This window comes from Podarcis tiliguerta (genome assembly GCF_965153285.1).
Source record: "Podarcis tiliguerta genome assembly, chromosome: 4".
NCBI classification, from domain to species: Eukaryota; Metazoa; Chordata; class Lepidosauria; order Squamata; family Lacertidae; genus Podarcis; species Podarcis tiliguerta.
In genome coordinates this window covers 102,162,844-102,188,532 of record NC_139537.1, presented here as the reverse complement: position 1 = coordinate 102,188,532, position 25,689 = coordinate 102,162,844, and the positions used below count along the sequence as shown (strand labels likewise).

The 25,689-nt window shown below is 42.3% G+C and overlaps 1 protein-coding gene across 1 annotated transcript in view; it reads left to right on the top strand.

Moving 5' to 3' along the window:
• LOC310676851 (uncharacterized protein) overlaps positions 1 to 23,979 on the top strand; it is a gene marked incomplete at its 3' end in the record, with an annotated part of 65,663 nt that extends 41,684 nt beyond the window's left edge. The window contains exons 2-3 of the mRNA XM_083439028.1: positions 19,397 to 19,636; positions 23,953 to 23,979. Of these exons, the coding sequence (XP_083295154.1) occupies positions 19,397 to 19,636; positions 23,953 to 23,979 (267 nt within the window). The remainder of the gene's footprint in view (positions 1 to 19,396; positions 19,637 to 23,952) is intronic.
• Between the last annotated feature and the right edge of the window lie 1,710 nt (positions 23,980 to 25,689).

The window sequence follows — 25,689 nt, the reverse complement described above, 5'->3', positions numbered from 1 at the left end:
AGAAGAAGCCCAGTCACCATTTGACTTGCTGACTATAACACAGGTTGCAAAGCTGGGGTCTCGCCACAACTGAACAAGCCACTATGATTGTCCTTAAAATGCTACATCTATATAAATTCTCAATGACAGATGGGATACGAGGAGAAAAAGGGTAGGAATCAAACATAAAGCCAAAGCTTCAAGGCTGAACAAAAGAACAGTGAGGTCAATTCATACAGAGTAGAGAATATTAAAAAAAATTATCTTTGATAAGTATACTAATAATCTGTAATGAGAAACTGTAAAGATCAAAGATATCAAAGTTTTGAAGTTAGAATCATAGAACTGTAGAGTTGGAAGGGACCCCAAGGGTTCTCTAGTCTAACCCTCTGCAATGCAGGAATCTCAGCGAAAGCATCCTGCACAAATGGCCACCCAACCTCTGCTTAAAAACTTCCAAGGAAGGAGAATCCATAATCTACCTAGGGAGACTGTTCCACCGTTGAACGGCTCTTACCATGAAGAAGTTCTTCCTGGTGTTCAGTTGGAAGCGCCTTTCTTGTAACTTGAAGCCATTGGTTCAAGTCCTGCCCTCTGGAGCAGGAGACTGCTCTTGAGATATTTGAAGGTGGCTATCACACCCCCTCTCGCTGTCCCCTTTTCCAAACTAAATCCTCTGTGTCAAGTCCACAAATAGCACTTCATATTTTTCACTTCCCTTTAAATAACTGCAGTAGTTATCTCTGAATTACTCTGAATGGAACAGGTCATTCCCTATATTAACATGAGGATGTCAGGTGCATGACAGCTGGATAATGAAAAATGCAGAAATAGCACATGGTTCATGAATCTTGCTCTGAAAGTTAAAAGAAGATAAAATAAAAGCATTGAGGAAAGCTATAGGAGGAGGAGGATGTCAGTGTACAGTCTCCAGTTCAATTTGTTTAATGAATACCACCAGATCATCCCAAGGATTTTCAAAAACCCTTATTTGCGTGTTAAGATCCCAAGACCTTCCCCAATAAATAAAGACACAATTTAAACAGAATTTAGTTTAAGGTTATTGGCATAATTTTGGCCACAACTTTATTGATTACAGATTGTGAGTGGCATGCTTAGGCATTGATTCCCAACTAGCTGCATCTGACCTTGGCAGGGCAGCACTGACAACTGGACTCCGGCAGAGGTCAGTAAGGGAAAACATCCTGGGGGGCATTGGACCAGGCTCAGACTCAAGCTCACCCCAAATGCTACCAGGGGCTCTTGCGTGGCTCTAACCCCTGGAAGGAGATCGGACAAAAGCAAGGCGAGCCCCTGGATTCCTTTAACAGAATACCCTAGCATTGGAGGGGTGGGCACAGCCTATCCACATCCCCTCCACCACCAATGAACCAGTGCCTAACTGTCACATGAGCACCCACGCTCGCCACCAAACCACTCACACCTGCAACCAACCCTTCAATCCCCCTGATACCTCGGTCAGCCTAACATCATTTCCGGCGTTGGAAAGATGTACACCATCTGGCCTGTACAAGGAAGGAAATGCCCGCATGGCAGATAACAGCACCTCAGCAGCTAACAAGCCACAGGCTGTGATAGCTTTACGTATCACCCATGTAAACTGATGCCTAGCTAGTGGGGTCCCATTCTCATGCACTAAGAATAGGCCAGCACCAGGGGGATGAAGAGCCATGTATTTCCTGGTATCCTTAACTGGGCAAGGGCCTTCCCTTCCAGTAGCAGTCAGCCGAACCATGGCAACTCTGCCCAATTGGTCGGTCTTGGAATTCCTGACAGTAATGACTAGCTCCGCTGCTGATAACAATACATCCTTCAGCAATAGACCCCTGGAAACTCGATCCTGGGCAGATTCCAGCACCACTTCACCAAACCTTAGTGCTCCAGAAAATGTGATGGAATGCAGTCTAGCCTCATATTTTGTCCAGCAGATAAGTCTTAACTTACTGCGAATGCTGCACAGAAAGTCAAATATAACAGGATTCCTTCCTAATGCTCTGGGAGGTTGGAGCTTACTCCAGCCTTCCAAAGCCTTGTGCACGATAAACTTAGTGCAAGGGTCTTTAGAAAATAGTTGTCAAATGCTGTGTGGTGGTTGCTCCTAGGCAGGACTCCGACCTGTCTTTTACAGGTTTTATTGTGCAAACTATTTACAGTGCTGATACACAAAGTTCATGCACGTCTTAGTCACTTGCAGAATCCGGGAGTGGCCCCTTCCGGCTTCTGCCCCATCATAAGAACTTAGACACCCCAAACCTCCACCTCCCCTCCTTGCATTTCACCCCTCTGCACAAGCTGGGTGACGGAAGTGGCGTGTGTGCCTCCTGGCCAGCCGGGCTAGGTGAGGCGCTTGGGCTCTCAGCAGCATCTTCGAGCCCTCTCCTCACTTGGCTGGCCCCTTCCCTCTCTTCTCCACTGGAGGTGTGGCTTTCCCCACTGCTGGATGAGGAACTGCTCCTCAGAAGTTTCTGCGGCTCCCTGTATCCCAACGGCATCCCTGCCTCCCTCCCCTGTCCCAATGGCAGTCCCCTGACAATAGTGATTTGCTAAAAAATGAAATTGCAGCAGACTGAATCCTGATAGTCTTAGTAGCATGACTGAGCTGCAACAGGTGCACCAAATACTGCAGCACCTGCTCAGTAGATGGGGGCAAACTCTTATCCATAGCCAAGGACTGTGAGGGAAAGGCTAAAAAATCAGTCCACGCCTTCCTATAAGACCTAAGTGTAGAAGGGAAAACGAAAGCCACTACTCCCTGTAAAACTAAATGCTGCCAAGGTTCCATAGATGATCCGGGAAAAACTCTGGCAGCTGCTGTGCATCCAGAGCCAGGGATCTGAAGCACTCCATCTGAAAATGGGACAGAGCATCAGCAATGTCATTAGAAGCTCCTGGGATGAACCAGACAGAAAACACAATATTGACCCTTAAACAGCGCAGTACAAAAGCGCGTAACAGGGCAGAGACTCTGCTTGGAGTGTGAAGACTGCTTTGCCAGAATGCTCATCGCTGCCTGCTTATCGGACCAGAAATAGACCCGGCGGTCCCTGAACTCCTTGGTCCAAATGTGCACTGCTACCAAAATGCTTGTTTACAAAGCTATTGTACTACCAACCTTACTGTCTGCTTGTGAAACATGGACCACTTACAAACGCCATCTCTAACTCCTTGAAAGATTCCATCAACAGTGTCTCCAAAATTTTTTACACATAACTTGGGAAGACAGGCAAACTAATATCAGTGTACTGGAAGAAGCAAGGATCACCAGTGTTGAAGCAATGATTCTTCAACATCAACTTTGTTGGACTGGTCATGTTGTGCGGATGCCTGATGATTGTCTTCCAAAGCAACTACTCTATTCCAAACTTAAAAATGGAAAGCATAATGCTGGTGGTCAACAAAAGAGGTTTAAAGACTGTCTCAAGGCAAATCTAAAAAAAATGTAGTATAAGCACTGACAACTGGGAAACACTGGCCTGCAAGCGCTCCAGTTAATTATAAATTAATTTATCCAGAGACTTCTGGTTGGTCACCCAGTATGGCAGGCGTTAGATCTCCTGAACCTGAGATCCAACTTCACAGAATTGGCAAACATCTTGAGGAGGAGAAATATTTTTTTCAGGTGGGAATTTCCAGAAGGCCTCTCCTTTAAATCTGGAGGAAGAAAGCAAAGAATTAAGACTGTTGGAGAGAAGGACAGATTTCTGCAGAAGTACCTGGTGGAACTTGGACTGGAAAGCCCGCAACTGCCAGGGGCAGGAGCGGCGACCCCTTAATTTAACATCATGGCTTTGAGAATTTATTCTTGGAATGTTAAAGGCTTAGATTCTCCTCAGAAAAGGAGATAGGTTTACCACGTTTTGGAAAAACAGAATTTGGATGTAATTTGTTTACAGGAAACACACATTACTAGACTACATAGAAAAATATTATCAAATGAAAAACTTGGTCAAGAATTTATTGCTTCAGATAAAGTGAAAAAAAGAGAAGTGGTTTTCTATGTCAAAGAAAACTGGAATCCAAAACTGATCCTTAAACTCATCTTCTGTCATCTCCTGTTGGAACTCAGTCGTCTCTGCCACCGTGACGGCTGCTAACTGCAGTTGTCAGGATCAGGCATCAAGATATGGTGAACCATGGGAGCCAGCTCTCCTCCTTGATACTCCAGCATCCTGAAAAGGGCATCCCTGGTTCTGACTACCGGCTACGTATTGCACTCTGAAATTAAACCTGGCAAAGAACTGCTCCCACCAAGGACTTCCGGAGTCAAGCGCCGGCGGTAATGGCGGCTTCCCTTTGATCTGCGGAGGGAAGAGCTCCAGAGAAACTGGGGTCTTACCGCTTCGGCGACGCGGTGGACCCTTGAAACCGTAGGCGGAGGAAGCCTACGGCCGTGGGACTCGGTGGGTGCCATTTGCGCCCCCCCAAAACGTAAAAGGAGCCCGGTAAAGGCTCCTGAGCGGGGCGGGGGTGGCGAGGCACTGAGAGTCGATCGCTACTTCTCTGGAGTGACGTCGCGCAGCTGTTACCGAGAGAGCGCCGGCTTTTTCCTGAGACAATTCGGATTACAAAAAAAGAAGTACCTGTGAGTAGGGGAAGTAAAAATTTTAAAGAAAAGCAAGATTTTGAATGCTGGAGTAGAATTGGGACTTGAAGTAAAAGAGAGAAGTAATTTGAACCCGAAGCGGTAAGGTCCAAACAGGAAGCCAGCCTTCCGCTGTGTAAATAGTTTAAAGCAAAGACTCTGTGGACTAAAACCTTTAAAGACGTCTTTGAAAGGATACAAAATCCGAAAATCTTAAGACAAGACCCCCTCTCCGGAAGCAGGAGAGGAGAGGGGAAAAGATAGAAAAGATATTTCTGCCTGCATGAAAGGTCTTTGTGATTGAGAAATATCGCCCTGAGCCGTCAAAGGACGTTAAAAGGCCCCCCCCCGGCATTAGAAGGGGAGGGGGAAGATGGAGGGACATTCTGTCTGATTGAAGAGACTCATAAGATTAAGATACATTGCCTAGACGTTTGATTGCGAATAGATTTGGATTTGGATAAAGGACAATAGAAAATCCCCCCCAGGCAGCAGGGAAGCTGCGCGGACTGCCGTTTTGGATTGCTAAAATTGAAAGTGAAGTCTTAAAAGACTGTGAAAGACTGTGAAAGTATTTAAAGGAATATTTAAATGTTTGAAGGAGCCAGTCTATCAGGACAAGAGAATTTTATTTGAAATTTGGAATTGTGGACATTACTGTTTCGAATTGGTTGTGAAAAGAGAGAAGGTGATATACTGTATTTTTAATAGTAATACTTCCGAGGTCCCCCTGGTGGCTACTGAAATTACTGCAGAGATACAAAGTAACAGAGGAAAATTCCACTCTCTTCCCTTGAACTGGTAAACAAGTTGCAGCTGCAGAGTAACCTTGAAACTGGTGGCTTATGGCAGAGGGAAAAGGAAAATTACAGCAATTTCAAGACAAAACAACAAGATCTGGTAAATCTTTTTACACGGGAAGGAGGGGATCCTTCCCTGAACCTACAGGAAGTGCCTCTGCTATACCCAAAGTAAAAGAAATGTCTGGGACAGAAGACCTTATTACTGCAGGATTTGCAAGGGTACAGGGATCCCTAGACAAACTGACACAAGAAGTGTCAGAAACTAAAAGACAAGTTGCGGAAATAAAAAGTCAAGTTGAAGAAACAAAGGGGTAACAGAGGCCTTCCAAAAGATAGAACAAAACTCTGCCAGTATAAAACAGAATACAGCTTCAATTAAGGAACTATTTGAGGCGTCGGTTGAGACAAGAAAAATTGCTGAGGAGGCAAGGGGGGCTGCAGCTGCTAGAGAGGAGAAATTGCCACCGATGAGCAAGCAATTGGAGGAGTATAGAGCAAGATTTTCTATGCTGGAATTAAAAGATAAACAAATGAATTTGAGAATTAGAAACGTTCCAGAGATCGAGGAAGGAAGCCTGCGGGACCTTCTGACACAAGAATTTCAGAAATTTTGGACTTTGGAGCCTGAGAAGGAGGAATTTAAGATCCTGAGTGCCTTTCGTTTGGGAAGAACAAGCAAGAAGATTAAAATTAGAGACTGCTTGGTTACGTTTAGAACTAAAGAAGAAAGAGACAAGATTTTGGGACTACACTTTCAAAAATCATTGGTAATTAATCAATCCAAAGTCGAGATTTTCAAGGATATTCCAAAGCATCTTCTGGACCTTAGATCGAATTATAAAGACCTAGTCATCCAATTAAGAAAAAACAATATCATTTTTAGGTGGGAATTTCCGGAAGGACTTTCTTTCAGTATCAAGGGAAGAAAGACAAAAGTAAGATCAGTGGAAGACAAGAACGCATTTTTAGAAGTTTATGGAGAGGACCTACAGAAAGGAACATTAAAAGTAGCAGATTCCTTGGAGTCACCAGAGGAGGGAGAGGAAGACACGACAGGAGCAAAGCCGAAACGAAACAGAAAGAAAAGGACAACGCCGGATTCGACAGATAAAGACAAGACAGAGGGAGCATCTGGAGGAACATAACAGAATAAATTCATCATGTCTCTGCAACTTCTAAGCTGGAATTGTAATGGCCTCAACTCGGTTCGAAGGAGGAAATCGATATTTCATATTTTAAAGAAAGAACAATTGGACTTGATTTGCTTACAAGAAACACATGTGACCAGGCTCCATAGAAAAATTTTAATTAACAAAAGATTGGGTCAAGAATTTATCTCATCTGATAAAGTCAAAAAAAGAGGAGTAGTAATATATGCCAAAGAGAGCCTTATACCAAAATTTATGTTTAAGGATGAACATGGAAGATATTTGGCAATTGAAATACAGTATCATGGACAGAAGTATCTGATAGTAGGAGTGTATGCACCAAATGAGGGAAAATCCGAGTTTTTTAAGAAGCTGCATGAGACACTGAATGAATATTTGGAATACAGTGTGATTTTGATGGGAGATATGAATGGAGTTGTTTCAACAAATATGGACAAGGCGCAACGACAGGTGGTCACCAAGGATGGTAGACTACCGAAAACCTTTTTTGAATTGACTGATAACTTGGACTTGATCGACATCTGGAGAACCAAAAACCCGTTAGGAAGAGAGGGAACCTTCTATTCTGAAGCTAAAATGACTTGGACACGAATCGACCAAATATGGATCACCCGAGGACTGGCACCAAATATAAAAAAGGTGGAAATCTGCCCAAAAACTTGCTCCGACCATAATGCAGTAAAGATGGGAATGAATTTACTACCAACTGGTTCTTTCAGATGGAGAATGAATGACTCTCTCTTTAGGGATGAAGAAGTGAACAAAAAGGCCCAGAAAACTTTGAAGGACTATTTTGAGATAAATTTGAATACGACGGTGGAGAAAAGAATCGTATGGGATGCAAGTAAAGCTGTTATGAGAGGGTGCTTGATACAACAAAATACGCTTAAAAAGAGAATACAAAAGGAAAGAAGGGAAAAGATCTTGGAAAAGATTAATGAAGGAGAAAAGAGATTGAGATTAAAGCCAAATTCAAAGGAAATTCTAAGAGAGATTAAATTATATCAAGTGGAATATATGCAAATGGTAAATCAAGAGATTGAGTGGAAGATCAGACAAATGAGACAGAGAACTTTTGAATCGGCAAACAAGTGTGGGAAATTATTGGCTTGGCAAATTAAGAAGAGACAAAAACTGAATACAATAACAAATTTAGAAGTGGAAGGAAAAACTATTCAGAACCCTACAGAAATAAGGACCGCTTTTCAAAAATATTTTAAACAGCTTTACTCCCAGCAACCCCAGAAGGAAGTAGACATAGAGAAATTCCTGAAAGTGAATGGGCTACCGAAAATATCTCAAGAGAACAGATTGAAATTGAATTATAGAATAACAGATCAAGAGGTTGAGAGTGCCATTCAGAATATGCAACTGGGCAAGTCTCCAGGACCCGATGGACTGACTGCTAGATATTATAAAGCACTGAAAGACTGGTTAATTCAGCCATTGAAAGAAGTTTGTAATAAAATATTTCAGGGGGAAAAGGCACCAGATACGTGGAAAGAAGCTTTTGTTACACTTATACCAAAGGTAGAGACTCAGAAACACCAACTCAAAGACTACCGCCCAATATCATTACTTAATGTGGATTACAAAATTTTTGCAGATATTTTGGCTAGAAGATTCAAGAAGGTTTTAATAGAGGAGATTCATAAGGACCAAGCAGGCTTTCTCCCAGGAAGACATTTATCAGATAACGTAAGGAATATAATAGACATTTTGGAATCTTTACAAGAAAAAATAAATACTAAGGCGGTTTTAATATTTGTGGATGCGGAGAAGGCCTTCGATAATATTTCTTGGAGTTTTATGAAGAAGAATCTCCAAGGCATGGGGGTAGGCCAGGAATTTGAAAACGGTATAGGTGCAATCTATTCTGAACAAAAAGCTAAGCTAATTGTAAACAGTGTAATTACTGAGGAGTTCAGAATAGAGAAAGGTACACGACAAGGTTGCCCAATTTCCCCTTTGCTGTTTATATCAGTCCTGGAGGTGTTGCTGAATATGATTAGAAAGGACCAACTGGTTAGAGGGATTCAGGTCGGAGCTAAACAATATAAATTAAGAGCATTTGCAGATGACCTAGTTTTGACATTACAGGAGCCAGAATCCAGTGTGAAAAGAGCCTTAGAACTGATCCAAGAGTTTGGTCGATTGGCAGGGTTTAAATTGAACAAAACAAAAACTAAAGTTTTGACAAAGAATCTAACAGAAATTGAGAAAGAAAGGTTTCAGAATGAGACAGGATTGACAGTAGTGAAAAAAGTGAAATATTTGGGTATTACTATGACTGCTAAAAATGGAAATTTATATAAAGATAATTATGAGAAAAGTTGGTCGGAGATAAAGAAAGATCTAGACATATGGTCTAATTTGAAACTCTCCTTAATGGGTCGTATTGCTGTGATAAAGATGAATGTATTGCCAAGAATGTTGTTTTTATTTCAGACACTGCAAATTATAGACAAGATTGATTGTTTCAAGAGGTGGCAAAGAGATATATCCAGATTTGTCTGGCAGGGCAAAAAGCCAAGGATAAAATTTAAAATACTGACCGATGCAAAAGAAAGAGGGGGCTTTGCCCTGCCAGACCTGAAACTTTATTATGAGGCGGCAGCCTTTTGTTGGTTAAAAGAATGGCTACTTCTTGAAAACACTGACATGTTGGGTCTAGAAGGATTTAATAATGTCTTTGGTTGGCATGCATATTTATGGTATGACAAGGTTAAAGTGCATAGAATGGTTAAAATCCACATTGTTAGGAGTGCATTGTTTAAAGTTTGGATGAGGTATAAAGATTTGCTTGAAACCAAGACCCCAAGGTGGTTGTCCCCAATGGAAGCAAAAGCACTAAAAAAGCTCAATATGGAGGCAAACTGGCCAAAATATTGGGAGATTTTAGAACAAGATGGAGACAAATTGAAACTACAGAGTTTCGATAAATTAAAAAGTAAAGTTCGAGATTGGCTCCATTATTACCAAATAATGGAAGCATTTAAAATGGATAGAAAAATTGGCTTCCAGGTGGAAAAATCAAAATTGGAGACAGAATTGTTAGAACCCAAAACTAAGATTTTGTCAAGAATGTATTACTTGCTGCTAAAATGGAACACACAGGATGAGGAAGTGAAATCAGTGATGATTAAATGGGCACAAGATTTGGGTCATAACATAATGTTTGCTGACTGGGAACGGTTATGGACCACTGGTATAAAATTTACGGCATCTAATGCCCTAAGAGAGAATATTATGAAAATGATATATAGGTGGTACATGACACCAGTCAAGCTTGCGAAAATTTACCATCTGCCCGATAATAAGTGTTGGAAATGTAAAGAAGTTGAAGGCACATTCTTTCACCTTTGGTGAACGTGCCCAAAGATTAAGGCATTCTGGGAGATGATTTACAATGAGCTGAAAAAAGTGTTTAAATACACATTTCCGAAGAAGCCTTTCTCTTGGGTATGGTTGGCCAACAGGTGCATAAGAAGGATAGGACTTTTTTTATGTATGCTACAGCAGCAGCAAGAATACTTATTGCACAGTATTGGAAGACAGAAGAGTTACCCACTCTGGAAGAATGGCAGACGAAAGTCATCGACTACATGGAATCAGCAGAAATGACCGGCAGGATTAGAGACCAGGGAGAAGAGACGGTGAGGGAAGATTGGAGGAAATTTAAAGACTATTTACAGAAATACTGTAAGATAACGAATATTTGAAGATATCGGACTGAAGGTGACTGGTTTTTAGCAAGAAAGGTGAACAGAAAAAGATCCAAAATCTAGATTGAAGGAAATATAACTATGGGATATGGATTTAAGATGATGAGAAAATTAAATTATGATAAAGGGAAAGAATTTGCAGACAGAACACTTGATTTGGAATACAGAGCAGGGAGGTTGGGGGAAGTCGCAGAAACAAGTAAATGCAAGGTTTTTATGAAGACAAAAAGGGTATTTTTTAATTTTCTTTATTTTTATTTTTTATTACTGTTGTTTTTGTGTTTTATGTTTGTGTATTTTTTCTGTTTTATGTGTTGTTTATGTTGTTTTTTATTGTTTATGTAAAACCTAATAAACATTTATAAAAAAAAAAACAGATAAAGTGAAAAAAAGAGAAGTGGTTTTCTATGTCAAAGAAAACTGGAATCCAAAACTGATCCTTAAAGATGAGGAGGGAAGATACATTGCAGTGGAAATTACAGCACAAGGCGTTAAATATTTGTTATTGGGAATCTATGCATCAAATGATGGCAAATCAGATTTTTTTAAGAACTTGGAAACAAGTCTTTTGGAACACTTGAATTACAAATTAATTTTAATGGGAGATTTGAATGGAGTGGCATCTACCTTGGACAGAACACAGAGACAGAAAATACTGAATGCTGGCAGATTACCTAAGACTTTTTTTGAAATAACTGACAAATTCAACCTGTCAGACATATGGAGAGTTAGGAATCAAACTGAAAAAGATTTCACTTTTTTTACAGATGCAAACTATTCACTCTTGAGAATCGATTATTTATGGATATCCAGAGACTTGGTCCCTAAAGTATCAAAAATGGAAATTTGCCCTAAAACTTGCTCAGACCACAAAGCAGTTTTTATGGAATTGAAAATGTCCTTATAGGGCTCTTTCAGATAGAGAATGAATGATGATTTGTTGAGAAGTACCCAAATTGTAAATAAAGCCCCAAAAGCCTTAAAAGACTATTTTGAAATCAATATGAACCAGGGAATGGAATCATGGGTTATTTGGGATGCCAGTAAAGCAGTAATGAGAGGATTTCTCATTCAACAAAATTCAATTAAGATAAAGACACAGAACGAGAAAAAGATAAAATTTTGGAACAACTAAAAGATAAAGAGAAGATCCTTAGAGGCAACCCAAAGAATTTGCAGACACAAAAGCAAATTAAAGCCTTACAGACTCAGTACTCACAGATCATTAATCAAGAAATAGAATGGAAATTGCGGAGAATGAGACAAAGGAACTTTGAATCTGCACATAAATGTGGGAAACTTTTAGCTTAGCAATTAAAAAGAGAGAAAAACAAAGTACTATTACAAGTATTGTAATGGAAGGAAAGTCTGTGGAGAACCCTGTGGACATAAGAAGATGTTTTCATAAGTATTACAAACAACTGTATAAAAAGGAGAAAGAAGATCATGTTAAAATTGAGCAATTTATTAGAACTAACGGTCTGCAGAAGATTCCCGAGGATAAAAAGATCCTACTAAATGGACTAATTACAAGACAGGAAGTGGAATACACAATAAATTCAATGCAACTTGGCAAGGCCCTGGGACCAGATGGTCTATCAGCAAAATATTATAAGACTCTGAAAGACTGGCTTATTCAACCATTGCTAGAAGTTTGCAATAAGATTATAGGAAGGGGCAGAGCACCTGAAACCTGGAAGGAAACCTATATTATTCTGATCCCAAAACAAGATCAAGATAGATCCAATGTCAAGAATTACAGAGCAATCTCCCTACTCAATGTGGATTATAATTTTTTTGCAAATATATTGGCCAACAGGCTAAAGAAGGTTATGTCTGAATATATCCATAAGGACCAGGCAGGTTTTCTGCCTGGAAGACATAAGAACGATAATATCAGGAATACTGTAGACACTTTGTAAAAGTTGGAAGCAAGAAAGTACTGTAAAGCAATGTTAATGTTTACTGATGCAGAGAAAGCCTTTGACAATGTATCTTGGAATTTTATGTTACATAATTTAGAAAGTATGGGGGTGGGTCATGAGTTTCTAAATGGTATCAATGTGATCTATCATGAACAAAAAGCTAAAATTATAGTAAATAATGTGGTATCAGAGGAAATTAGAATTGAGAAGGGAACCAGGCAAGGGTGCCCACTTTCCCCTCTGCTATTTATTTCAGTCCCAGAGGTCTTGATAAGTATGATAAGAAAAGATGAACAAATTAAAGGTATTGTAGTAGGATCCAAACAGTATAAATTAAAAGCCTTTGCTGATGATTTAGTATTGACATTACAGGACCCAGACTCCAGTGCAGTAAAAGCACTGGAGTTGATACAGGAGTTCGGACAGGTAGTGGGATTTAAGCTAAATGAGAGCAAAACCAAAGTATTAGAGAAAAATGAGGAAAGAAAATTATTACAAGAAAAGACAGGCCTAGTCTTTGTGAAAAAAGTTAAATATCTGGAAGTTAATTTGTCAGGGGAAATTTGAACTTATATAAAGATAACTATGATAATTATGGAACGAAATTAAGAGAGATCTGGAGATATGGTCGAACTTAAAATTGTCATTAATGGGCCGGATTTCAGTGGTCAAGATGAATGTATTTCCAAAGATGTTATTTTTGTTTCATGCCCTCCCAATTATTGGCAATGTGAAATGTTTTAAAGAATGGCAGAAAGCTTTATCTAGATTTATCTGGCAGGGGGGGAAACCCAGAATTAAATATAAACTACTAACAGATTACAAAGAAAGAGGGGGATTTTCCCTGCCAAATTTGAAGATCTGTTTTGAAGCAGCAGCATTTTGCTGGATCAAAGAATGGATACAACTAGAAGATACTGATGTTTTAGATTTGGAGGGATTTGACAATGTGTTTGGATGGCATGAATATTTATGGAATGATAAAGCATGAATATTTATGGAATGATAAAGGCCCATAATGCTTTTAGAAATCATGTAACCAGGAAATCTCTTTATAATGTTTGGGTAAAATATAAAGATCTCTTAGAAAGGAAGACACCCAGATGGATCTCACCAATGGAGGCAAAGGCCCAGAAAAAGCTAAGTATGGAAACCAAGTGGTTGAGATATTCAGACCTGCTATTGGAAGATAAAGAGGGCTATAAGTTAAAAACATTTGATCAAATTAAGGATAAGATAAATTGGTTACATTATCACCTGATTAATGAATTGTATAAATTAGATAAGAAAAATGGTTTTGCTTCAGAAAAAACCAAGTTGGAAACGGAATTGTTGGACTCTAAAGTTAAAAAATTGTCTAAAATGTATAATTTATTGTTGGAATGGCATACAAAGGATGAACAAGTTAAATCTGTGATGATAGATTGAGCAAGAGATTTTGGACATAATATAACGATGGAAGACTGGGAAAGGTTGTGGAAGAAAGGGGTCAAGTTCATTGCATGTACAGTGTTAAAGGAAAATATTATGAAAATGATGTATAGATGGTGCTTAACTCCTGTAAAATTAGCAAAGATTTACCACAACAGTGATAATTTATGTTGAAATTGTAAAGAAAAGGAGACTACATTTTATCATATGTGGTGGGCCTGCCCCAAGGTGAAAGACTTCTGGGAGAAGATTTATAATGAATTGAAAACCCCGACCCCCGACCAAACCTAAGAGGAGGCGTGTAGTGGTGATAGGGGATTCCCTACTGAGGGGAACATAAGCAGTGCTCTGTGGGCCTGACAAGATGTCTCGGGAGGTGTGCTGTCTCCCCGGGGCTAAGATCCAAGATGTAACTGAACGACTGCAAGGAATCATAAAACCCACTGGCAAATACCCCTTCCTCTTGGTTCATGTGGGAACCAATGACACTGCAAGCAATAGCCTCCAGCAGATCAAAAGAGACTACGAGGCTCTGGGCAGGAAATTGAAGCAATTAAATGCACAAATTGTCATCTCATCTGTCCTCCCAGTTGAACGACGTGGCCCAGGGAGAGAGGGAAAAATAGTGGAAGTGAACAGCTGGCTTCGCAAATGGTGTAAACAGGAACGGTTTGGATTCTTAGATCACGGACTGCAGTTTCTTGAAGATGGACTTCTGGCAAGCGATGGGCTGCACCTCACAACGGTTGGGAGGAATGTTTTTGCCAAAAATCTCAGAAACCCCATCAGGAGGGCTTTAAACTGACTAATGTGGGGGAGGGAGACAGTGCTCCTGAAGGTAGGTGTCTATCAATTGATGAAGATGATCATCCAAATGTCATAGACCAAATGGAGCAAACAGCAAGCAGACCTAGTGGTGGGAGGAAAAAATCCTTAAATAGGAGACACTGGGGAATGATTAATGGACTTCAATGTCTGTACACTAATGCGCAAAGCATGGGAAATAAACAAGATGAGCTTGAGCTCTTGGTACAGCAAACTAAATATGACATAATAGGCATCACTGAAACCTGGTGGGATAAGTCCCACGATTGGAATGTAATAATGGAGGGATACAAGCTATTTCAGAGAAACAGACCAGACAAGAAAGGAGGAGGAGTGGCGTTATATGTCAGGGATGTGTATACCTGTGAAGAGATCCAAGATTTAGAACCTCAAAGCCAAAGTGAGAGCATTTGGATCAAAATTAAGGGAGAGAAGAATAACAGTGACCTCATTGTGGGGGTTTACTATAGATCCCCAAGCCAAACGGAGGACATAGATGATGCCTTCCTGGAACAGATGGCCAAGCAAGCAAAAGGAAGGGTGATAGTAGTAATGGGGGACTTCAATTACCCGGATATTTGTTGGATGTCAAACTCAGCCAAGAGCATAAGGTCAAACAGATTCCTCACTGGCCTTGCAGACAACTTCATTGTCCAGAAAGTGGGAGAAGCAACAAGAGGAACAGCCATTTTAGATCTGGTCCTAACCAATGTTGATGACCTGGTTAGTAGGGTAGAAGTGGAAGGATCATTAGGCGCGAGTGATCATGCTCTTCTGAATATAATAATAATAATAATAATAATAATAATAATAATAATAATAATAATTTATTATTTGTACCCCGCCCATCTGGCTGGGTTTCCCCAGCCACTCTGGGCGGCTTCCATAGAAACAAAAAATACAGTAAAATATCACAGATTAAAAACTTCCCTGAACAGGCCTGCCTTAAGATGTCTTCTAAATGTCAGGTAGTTATTTATCGCTTTGACATCTGCTGGGAGGGCGTTCCACAGGGCGGGCGCCACTACCGAGAAGGCCCTCTGCCTGGTTCCCTGTAGCTTTGCTTCTCGCAATGAGGGAACCGCCAGAAGGCCCTCAGAGCTGGACCTCAGTGTCCGGGCAGAACGATGGGGGTGGAGACGCTCCTTCAGGTATACTGGGCCGAGGCCGTTTAGGGCTTTAAAGGTCAACACCAGCACTTTGAATTGTGCTCGGAAACGTACTGGGAGCCAATGTAGGTCTTTCAAGACTGGTGTTATGTGGTCTCGGCGGCCGCCCCCAGTCCCCATCTAGCTGCCGCATTCTGGATTAGTTGTAGTTTCCGAGTCACCTTCAAAGGTAGCCCCACGTAGAGCGCATTGCAGTAGTCCAAGCGGGAGATAACCAGAGCATGCACCACTCTGGCGAGACAGTCCGCGGGCAGGTAGGGTCTCAGCCTGCGTACCAGGTGGAGTTGGTAGACAGCTGCCCTGGATACAGAATTGACCTGCGCCTCCATGGACAGCTGTGAATCCAAAATGACTCCCAGGCTGCGCACCTGGTCCTTCAGGGGCACAGTTACCCTATTCAGGACCAGGGAGTCCTCCACACCAGCCTGCCCCCTGTCCCCCAAAAGCAGTACTTCTGTCTTGTCAGGATTCAACTTCAATCCATTAGCCGCCATCCATCCTCCAACCGCCTCCAGGCACTCACACAGGACCTTCAACGCCTTCACTGGTTCTGATTTGAGAGGTAGAGTTGGGTATCATCTGCATATTGATGGACACCCAGTCCAAACCCCCTGATGATCTCTCCCAGCGGCTTCATATAGATGTTAAAAAGCATGGGGGAGAGGACGGAACCCTGAGGCACCCCACAAGTGAGGGCCCAGGGGTCTGAACACTCATCCCCCCCCACCACTTTCTGAACACGGCCCAGGAGGAAGGAGCGAAACCACTGTATAACAGTGCCCCAAGCTCCCAGCCCCTCTAGACGGTCCAGAAGGATGTTATGGTCGATTGTATCAAAGGCCGCTGAGAGATCCAGCAGAACCAGGAAACAACTCTCACCTTTGTCCCTAGCTCGCCGGAGATCATCAACCAGCGCGACCAAGGCAGTTTCAGTCCCATGGTGAGGCCTGAATCCCGATTGGAAGGGATCCAAATGGTCCGCATCCTCCAGGCGTGCCTGGAGTTGTTCAGCAACCACGCGCTCAATCACCTTGCCCAAGAATGGAAGATTTGAGACTGGTCGATATTTGGCCATACTGGCCGGGTCTAAAGATGGTTTTTTAAGAAGTGGTTTAATGACCGCCTCTTTCAGCGGATCTGGGAATGTTCCCTCACAGAGGGAAGCATTCACCACCCCGCAGAGCCCATCGCCCAGCCCTTCCCAGCTTGCTTTTATTAGCCAGGATGGGCAAGGATCAAGGAGACAGGTGGTTGGTTTCACGTGTCCAAGCAGCCTGTCCACATCCTTGGGGGTAACGGAATGAAATTGATTCCATGCAACTTGACCAGACAGAGCTCTAGCACTCTCCCGCCCTGGCCCTGCTCCCACGGTGGTGTCTAGCTCCTTCCGAATATGAGTGATTTTATCTGCAAAAAACTTTGCAAAATCGTTGCAGGAGATCTTGGGGTCTTTACAAGGCCCCGGTGGTAAAGGTGGTTCCGTTAAATTACGGACCACCTGAAAGAGTCTCCTGCTACTATTTTCTGCAGATGCAATAGAGGCGGTGAAGAAAGTCTTCTTCGCCGTCGCTATCGCCACTTGGTAGGCTTGACGTTGAGCTCTAACCTATGTCCGGTCAGATTCGGAGTGAGTTTTCTGCCACCGACGCTCTAACCGTCTCAACGATTGTTTCGTTGCCCTCAGCTCCGAAGAAAACCACGGGGCTGTCCGGGCTCCATGCAATCGGAGAGGGCGCTTCGGAGCCAGACAGTTGATAGCCCTGGTTAACTCCGCATTCCAGCGGGCCACCAGGGAATCAGCTGAAAGGCCATCAACATGGGATAAAGCATCCCCTACCACTCTCTGGAAACCATTTGGATCCATTAAGTGGCGGGGGCGGACCATCCGAATTGGTCCCACCTCCCTGCAGAGGGGAAGGGTCGTGGAGAAGTCCAGTTGCACCAGGAAGTGATCTGATCACGGCACTTCTTTTGTTTCACTTTTACTTAGTGTCAGATCACCCACGTCACTAGAAGTGAACACCAGGTCTAAGGCATGTCCATGACTATGAGTTGGGCCAAACTCCACGAAGTCCCGAGCAGCCCCTTGTAAGGTCGTGTCGGCATGGATGTTAAAATCCCCTAGGACAACCAAACTAGGTGTCTCCAGGAGAAAATCCGCCACGACCTGAAGCAGCTCGGACAGGGAATCCTTGGTGCAGCGGGGAGGTTGGTACACCAAAAGGAATCCTGTACTGCCCCTATTGCCCAACTTCCAGAATATGCACTCAGAGAGCTGGATCTTCCCAGTAAGATGCCTGGTGCAAGCTAGTGACTTCCTAAAAATCACTGCAACCCCCCCCCTCCCCGCCCACATGACCTGGGTTGCTGTGCGTAAGAGAAACCTGGTGGGCAAGCAGCGGCAAGGACAGGCCCATCTGCTTCCTCCAACCAGGTCTCTGTCACACATGCCAGGTCAAATCCTCCATCCACAATCAAGTCGTGGATGGCAGTGGTTTTATTCATCATTGACCTGGCATTGCACAGCAACACTTTCAGGTCATGTGGGTTTCCCCTGTTGATTCCAGTATCCATCCGGTCAAGGCCAGACCCGGAGGCAGGGATAGTCTTCAAACAACGACTAAACCTGCCTCCTTGGTAATGACATGGTCTGGTTTTAGCGTAACTCCGCCTCCTGCCCATGATCACTGAGATCGGATGTCCCAGTGCTTTCCCCCCTGTGGAACTTGTCCCAGCCATTGTGTTGGCTGGGGAGCCACTCCCAGGCAGCCCTGATCCCACCCCTTAAAAACAAAACACAAACTATACAGAACCAATAAAACAACAACAAAAAGGAACAGAACAATTATACTAAAATTAATCCCCAACCAACTATCCATCCTGCCCACCCACCCCCAACAAAGGAAAAAAGAAAAAAGGAAAAAAAATTATATTACCACCGACTGCTTGAGGACATTTTAAAGCACATTAACCACCTGGAACAGGGAAGCAATGGCAGAAAACTTCCCACACTTCCCCAAAAGTTTGTTCCAGATAAGGGCCTGGGCCACGCCCCCTGGGCCAGTTGGAAAAGGCCCTGGAAGGGAGCAGCCTCTGCAGTCCTCACCCAGCCGATGGTCCGAGGCTTCCCCGCAGCAGGAGTCCCTTTATAGCTGGGAAAGAGGGCCTGGGCCACGCCCCCTGGGCCAGTTGGAAAAGGCCCTGGAAGGGAGCAGGCCCTGCAGTCCTCACCCAGCCGATGGTCCAAGGCTTTCCTGCAGCAGGAGTCCCTTTATAGCCGGGAGAGAGGGCCTGGGCCACGCCCCCTGGGCCAGTTGGAGAAGGCCCTGGAAGGGAGCAGGCCCTGCAGTCCTCACCCAGTTCTGAAGTTTACTATACAGCGGAAAGGAGCAGCCAAGCATACTAGGACTCAATTTCTTGGCTTTAAGAAAGCCGACTTCATAAAACTTAGGGAAGTGCTGGGTGAGATCCCATGGACAGTAATACTAAAAGGAAAGGGAGTTCATGATGGCTGGGAGTTTGTTAAGAGGGAGATAGTAAAAGCACAACTTCAGGCAATACCAATGAGACGGAAACACGGAAGGTGCCTAAAGAAGCCAGGGCGGCTATCTAAAGAACTTTAAACTGAGTTAAGATTAAAAAAGGATGTGTACAAAAAATGGAAAAGGGGGGAAACCACCAAAGAGGAATTCAAACAAATAGCCAGCACGTGTAGACACAAAGTCAGAAAAGCTAAAGCACAGAATGAACTCAGGCTTGCTATAGAGGTTAAAAGCAACAAAAAAGGCTTTTATGGGTATGTCTGTAGCAAAAGGAAGAACAAAGAAACAGTGGGGTCACTCAGAGGAGAAGATGGTGAAATGCAAACAGGGGACACAGAAAGGGCTGAACTCCTCAATGCCTTCTTTGCCTCAGTCTTCTCCGATAAGGAAAACAATGCCCGACCTGAAGAATTTGGAGCAAAAGATTCAGCAGAGGAAACACAGCCCAGAATAACTAAGGAGAGAGTACAAGAATACCTGGCTAGTTTAGATGTATTCAAGTCTCCAGGGCCAGATGAACTGCATCCAAGAGTATTAAAAGAACTGGCAGATGTGATCTCAGAACCACTGGCAGTCATCTTTGAGAATTCCTGGAGAACAGGGGAAGTCCCGGCAGACTGGAGGAGGGCAAATGTTGTCCCTATTTTCAAAAAGGGGAAAAGAGAGGACCCAAATAATTATCGCCCAGTCAGTCTGACATCAATACCAGGGAAGATTCTGGAGCAGATCATTAAGCAAACAGTCTGTGAGCACCTAGAAAGGAATGCTGTGATCACCAATAGTCAGCATGGATTTCTGAAATATAAGTCATGTCAGACTAACCTGATCTCGTTTTTTGACAGAATTACAAGCCTGGTAGATGAAGGGAACGCAGTGGATGTAGCCTACCTTGATTTCAGCAAGGCATTTGACAAGGTGCCCCATGATATTCTTGTAAAGAAGCTGGTAAAATGTGGTCTTGACTATGCTACCACTCAGTGGATTTGTAACTGGCTGACTGACCGAACCCAAAGGGTGCTCATCAATGGTTCCTCTTCATCCTGGAGAAGAGTGACTAGTGGGATGCCACAGGGTTCTGTCTTGGACCCGGTCTTATTCAACATCTTTATCAATGGCTTGGAGAAATGTAAAGTATTGCACTTGGGCAAAAAAATGAGAGGCACAAATACAAGATGGGTGACACCTGGCTTGAGAGCAGTACATGTGAAAAGGATCTAGGAGTCTTGGTTGACCACAAACTTGACATGAGCCAACAGTGTGACGCGGCAGCTAAAAAAGCCAATGCAATTCTGGGCTGCATCAATAGGAGTATAGAATCTAGATCAAGGGGAGTAATAGTGCCACTGTATTCTGCTCTGATCAGACCTTACCTGGAGTACTGTGTCCAGTTCTGGGCACCACAGTTCAAGAAGGACACAGACAAACTGGAACGTGTCCAGAGAAGGGCAACCAAAATAGTCAAAGGCCTGGAAACGATGCCTTATGAGGAACGGCTAAGGGAGCTGGGCATGTTTAGCCTGGAGAAGAGCAGGTTAAGGGGTGATATGATAGCCATGTTCAAATATATAAAAGGATGTCACATAGAGGAGGGAGAAAGGTTGTTTTCTGCTGCTCCAGAGAAGCGGACACGGAGCAATGGATCCAAACTACAAGAAAGAAGATTCCATCTAAACATTAGGAAGAACTTCCTGACAGTAAGAGCTGTTCGACAGTGGAATTTGCTGCCAAGGAGTGTGGTGGAGTCTTCTTCTTTGGAGGTCTTTAAGCAGAGGCTTGACAACCATATGTCAGGAGTGCTCTGATGGTGTTTCCTGCTTGGCAGGGGGTTGGACTCGATGGCCCTTGTGGTCTCTTCCAACTCTATGATTCTATGATTCTATGATTCTATGATTCTATGAAGAAAATGTTGAAAAATACATTTATTAAGAAACCAGAAGCCTTTCTACTTGGAATAATTGGTTTGGAATTGCCCAAGAAAGATGTTAGATTGTTTTTTTATGCCACAACAGCAACTAGAATTTTGTTAGCTAAGAATTGGAAATCACAAGAAGTCCCAACAGTGGAAGAATGGCAGATGAAGATGATGGACTTTTCGGAGCTAGCCGACCTTACTGGAAGAGTCTGTGACCAGAAAAGGAGGAGTACCAGGAAGAATGGAGGAAATTTAAAGACTATTTAGTTAACTATGTTAAGATAACTTAATTGGGTGCCTGATCACCTCATCTGTCTCCTGAGAAATCTCTATGTGGGACAAGAAGCTACAGTTGGGAAAGGAGTACGGCAATTCTGTCTATTGTCTCCCTGCTTATTTAACTTATATGCAGAATTCATCATGCTAAAGGCTGGGCTGGATGAATCACAACCTGGAATTAAGATCGCCAGAAGAAATATCAACAACCTCAGATATGCAGATGATACAACCTTGATGGCAGAAAGTGAGGAGGAATTAAAGAACCTTTTAATGAGGGTGAAAGAGGAGAGTGCAAAATATGGTCTGAAACTCAACATCAAAAAAACGAAGATCATGGCCACTGGTCCCATCACCTCCTGGCAAATAGAAGGGAAAGAAATGGAGGCAGTGAGAGATTTTACTTTCTTGGGCTCCATGATCACTGCAGATGGTGACAGCAGTCACGAAATTAAAAGACGCCTGCTCCTTGGGAGAAAGGCGATGGCAAACCTAGACACCATCTTAAAAACCTTGCCAACAAAGGTCCGTATAGTTAAAGCTATGGTTTTCCCAGTAGTGATGTATGGAAGTGAGAGCTGGACCATAAAGAAGGCTGATCGCCGAAGAATTGATGCTTTTGAACTATGGTGCTGGAGGAGACTTTTGAGAGTCCCATGGACTGCAAGAAGATCAAACCTATCCATTCTTAAGGAAATCAGCCCTGAGTGCTCACTAGAAGGACAGATTGTGAAGCTGAGGATCCAGTACTTTGGCCACCTCATGAGAAGAGAAGACTCCCTGGAAAAGACCCTGATGTTGGGAAAGATGGAGGGCACAAGGAGAAGGGGACAACAGAGGACGAGATGGTTGGACAGTGTTCTTGAAGCTACAAACATGAGTCTGACCAAACTGCGGGAGGCAGTGGAAGACAAAAGTGCCTGGCGTGCTCTGGTCCATGGGGTCACAAAGAGTCGGACACGACTAAACAACAACAACAAACTTAATTGGGAAAACTTGCAAATACCAGGTAGGCCTAGGATTTAAATAGGTGATGTTAGAGAATAATATGTTTAAAGGTAAAATGAAAAGAAAGGAAGGTGATAAGTGAATAAGTTAATATAACGAGAAAAATTGGTTTTGGAAAACTGTTACAATGATATACACTGAAATTCAGCTAGGGGGATTCGAGGAAGTCACCTAACAATGTTACTAAGATTGGATTAAGATCAGTTATGATTTTTGTTTGTTTGTTTGTTTAAAATTTTGGAAAATCAAGGGGGGGAAATGGGGGGGGGAATTATCCAATTACATTTTTCCATTTCCCTCTCACTCCCACCCTCCAAAAACTTCCCTCAGCTCCTTTCTGTGATTTGTTTATACATATTATTCTCTGCATGTTATAAAATTGTACATATTTATCATATGTTCTACTAATGTATTTGTGGGTGTTTATTTGAAACCTGCCAAGGAGTCCAAATCATTTTGTTGTCTTTTTAAATAGTTTGTAAACAGTTCCCATTCTTCCTTGAAGTCAAGATTGTCCTTCTCAAGCAATTTATATGTCCACTTTGCATAGCTCATCAGTTTTTCTTGCCATTGTTCTTTCATCGGGGTTTCCTCATTCTTCCATCCTTGTGCTAACAAGGCTCTTGCTGCTGTTGTAGCATACATAAATAGGTTCTTTGTTTGTTTGTTTTTGGCAGGTTTTGTCCTAAAATCCCTAACAGAAATGCTTCTGGGTTTTTTTTTTACAAATGTCATTTTAAACATTTTTTTCAGTTCATTATATATCATGTCCCCAAAATTTTAAATTTCTCTACATTCCCACCACATATGATACAGAGTGCCTTCTTTTTCTTTACACTTCCAACATGTATTTAATCCGGTTTTATACATTTTTGCCTTTTTTACTGGTGTAAAACCATCTATACATCATTTTCATATAATTTTCGTTCAAAAGTGAACAGTCTGTAAATTTCAAATATACCATCAAATTGTATATTATGTATATTATGTCCTATATCTTGTGCCCATTTGATCATAACTGATTTGACCTCCTCATCTTTCGTTTCCCATTCCAGCTGAATACTATACGCTTTCTTCAGCAGTTTCCCTTCTTCTTCTATAACCTCCTTTTGAAATCTTGAGATTGTATAGCTAAACCCGTTTTTGTTATCTTCCTTGTACATCTCATATAACTGTCTATAATGCAGCCAACTCTGAAAATGTTCTTTAATTTCCTCATAATCTTTTAATATCCATTTTCCATCTTTATCCCTCAGTAAATCTCTATATGTAGGCCACTTCCCTTTTTTGCCAAGCAATTTGAGTAACAAAGTTATCTGTTATCATGACCTTCCAAATCTAGTGCTTCCTCCTTTTCCAGTTTAACCCAGTCCCTAATCCAGACCAAACATGCAGCCTCATAGTACAGTTTAAGATCTGGGAGGGCAAAGCCTCCTCTTTCTTTTATATCATTAAGTATCTTATGTTTAAGCCTTGGCCTTTTGCCAAGTGCCCCAATTTTCCAGGGACAGTCCCAGAATGACACAAGCCATCCTAGTTCATGATTTGATCCTGGAATGTCCCAGTTTTTTTCCCTCCCCTCCAGGTCTCGGTGCCAAAAAGGGTACAGTGAAGGCACCTGCTTGACCTCAACAGGTAGGGAGTTCCAAAGTGCAGTTGCTGCCATAGTAAATGATAAGATTTCTTATAAATGTGGAACAGGTGTTGTGTGGCAGCCGTAGCTGTGCCAATCCCTCTGATCAAAGCAGTCAAGGGGGCACCTGTGAGGTAAAGTTTCATTTAGTGGTTGAGCCTTTCTTCAGCGCTGGGGCAAGAGCAGCATCCTCCAAGAAAGCTGAGGGCAGATGGCCTCCTTCCATTCCTCCTAAAGTGCAACGATGCTTCCTACTTGCATGGTTGTTCTATTGAACCCTCAGGGAATCCCTCCTGCGTGGAAAGTGGCCATGGAGCTTATCAGATAAAACAGATGAGCGCTGAAAGTACAGAAAGATCACACAGCTGCAATAGTGATGATGCCCCCAGATATGCACCTAAATGAAATAAAATCTTATCATCTTATTTTCCTAACTCACAAATCAGAGCTTCTTCTAAATTTAGCTGAAACATCATGGGACACATGAATAGAAGGATTCTAGTAACAGATTGAGCAAAGCAAAATACCTTCCACTTGATTGTGGCCTCAAAGAGAAATGGCCCATTAATATTTCCTTTCTCTTTGTAATCAACATCCTGCAAAATGGTACAATCTTCACACACATTCAACCTCCCCTGCCCTGCCACAAAAACACTCCATAGTGTAGCATCTCAGCCAAAATGCCAATTATTCCATGCGTTAATTAGACAGAAGGGAGGAAGCAACCAGTGAACATTGTATTCTAACAGTCAAATAAGTCAGGGCTTAATCTAAAAGAACCACTTGTAAATGAAACCCATAAGAACATACTGTGTAGTCAATGATAGTTTTCCCTTTTAAAAGATGGGGAGGGCATGGCATTACCTCTGCAATGCCAATTGCTTCCTGATTACACTTCTGAGATTACACTGGAAAATATCATTATGGCTCTCTGCAGTAGACAATGCTCATTAGGAAAAATATAAATACAATTACAAACAGAAGACCGTTGAAGATATGCATGGAGGGACCATTTTGAATTTGGTTTAAACATATATGTTTTTAATATCATTCTGTGAATTCTGAGGAGAACATGCAAGGGAGCTTGAGCATCCAGTGCCATACTCTGATTAAAAAAAAAAAGTAGCTGCAATTAAATAATTCAGAAATAATTAATTCAGAAGACAACCCGTTAAATTATAACCCTTCCCACCGGTTAACTGTGTGCCAAAATGTATTGTTTAATTTATCATTCCTAGTATTTTTAGAAGGCCTCAAGGCAGGGAATGAAGCAATAATAAATAGGGAATAGTGGATAATTAGAGAAGGAAATGTGGAACAAAATTACTAAGGGCTTTAGGTGAAGTTCATTATTACTATTTAATAGTGCCCAAGAGCATTTGCTGAAATTATGGATCATGTTTGAATGGGTTGGGAGAAATCCCTTGAAGAGTGTGAGTTTTGCTCACTACCATAACTCCAAAACTTGCAGAGAGGTTGGTAGAATTAGAACTAGCAGGAAGAAGGAGGTGGGCATGTGTGGATGGGTCTATTTGTGTGCACATTACAATCTGTCTATCATCTATCTATCTATCTATCTATCTAACTAACCAACCAAGCATCTTAGTTGATTGTGCAAGGCATCCTAGAGACTGCAGAAGACCATGCCCCTTCATTCTTGTTCATGTCTGATTCTGTTACATGATCATT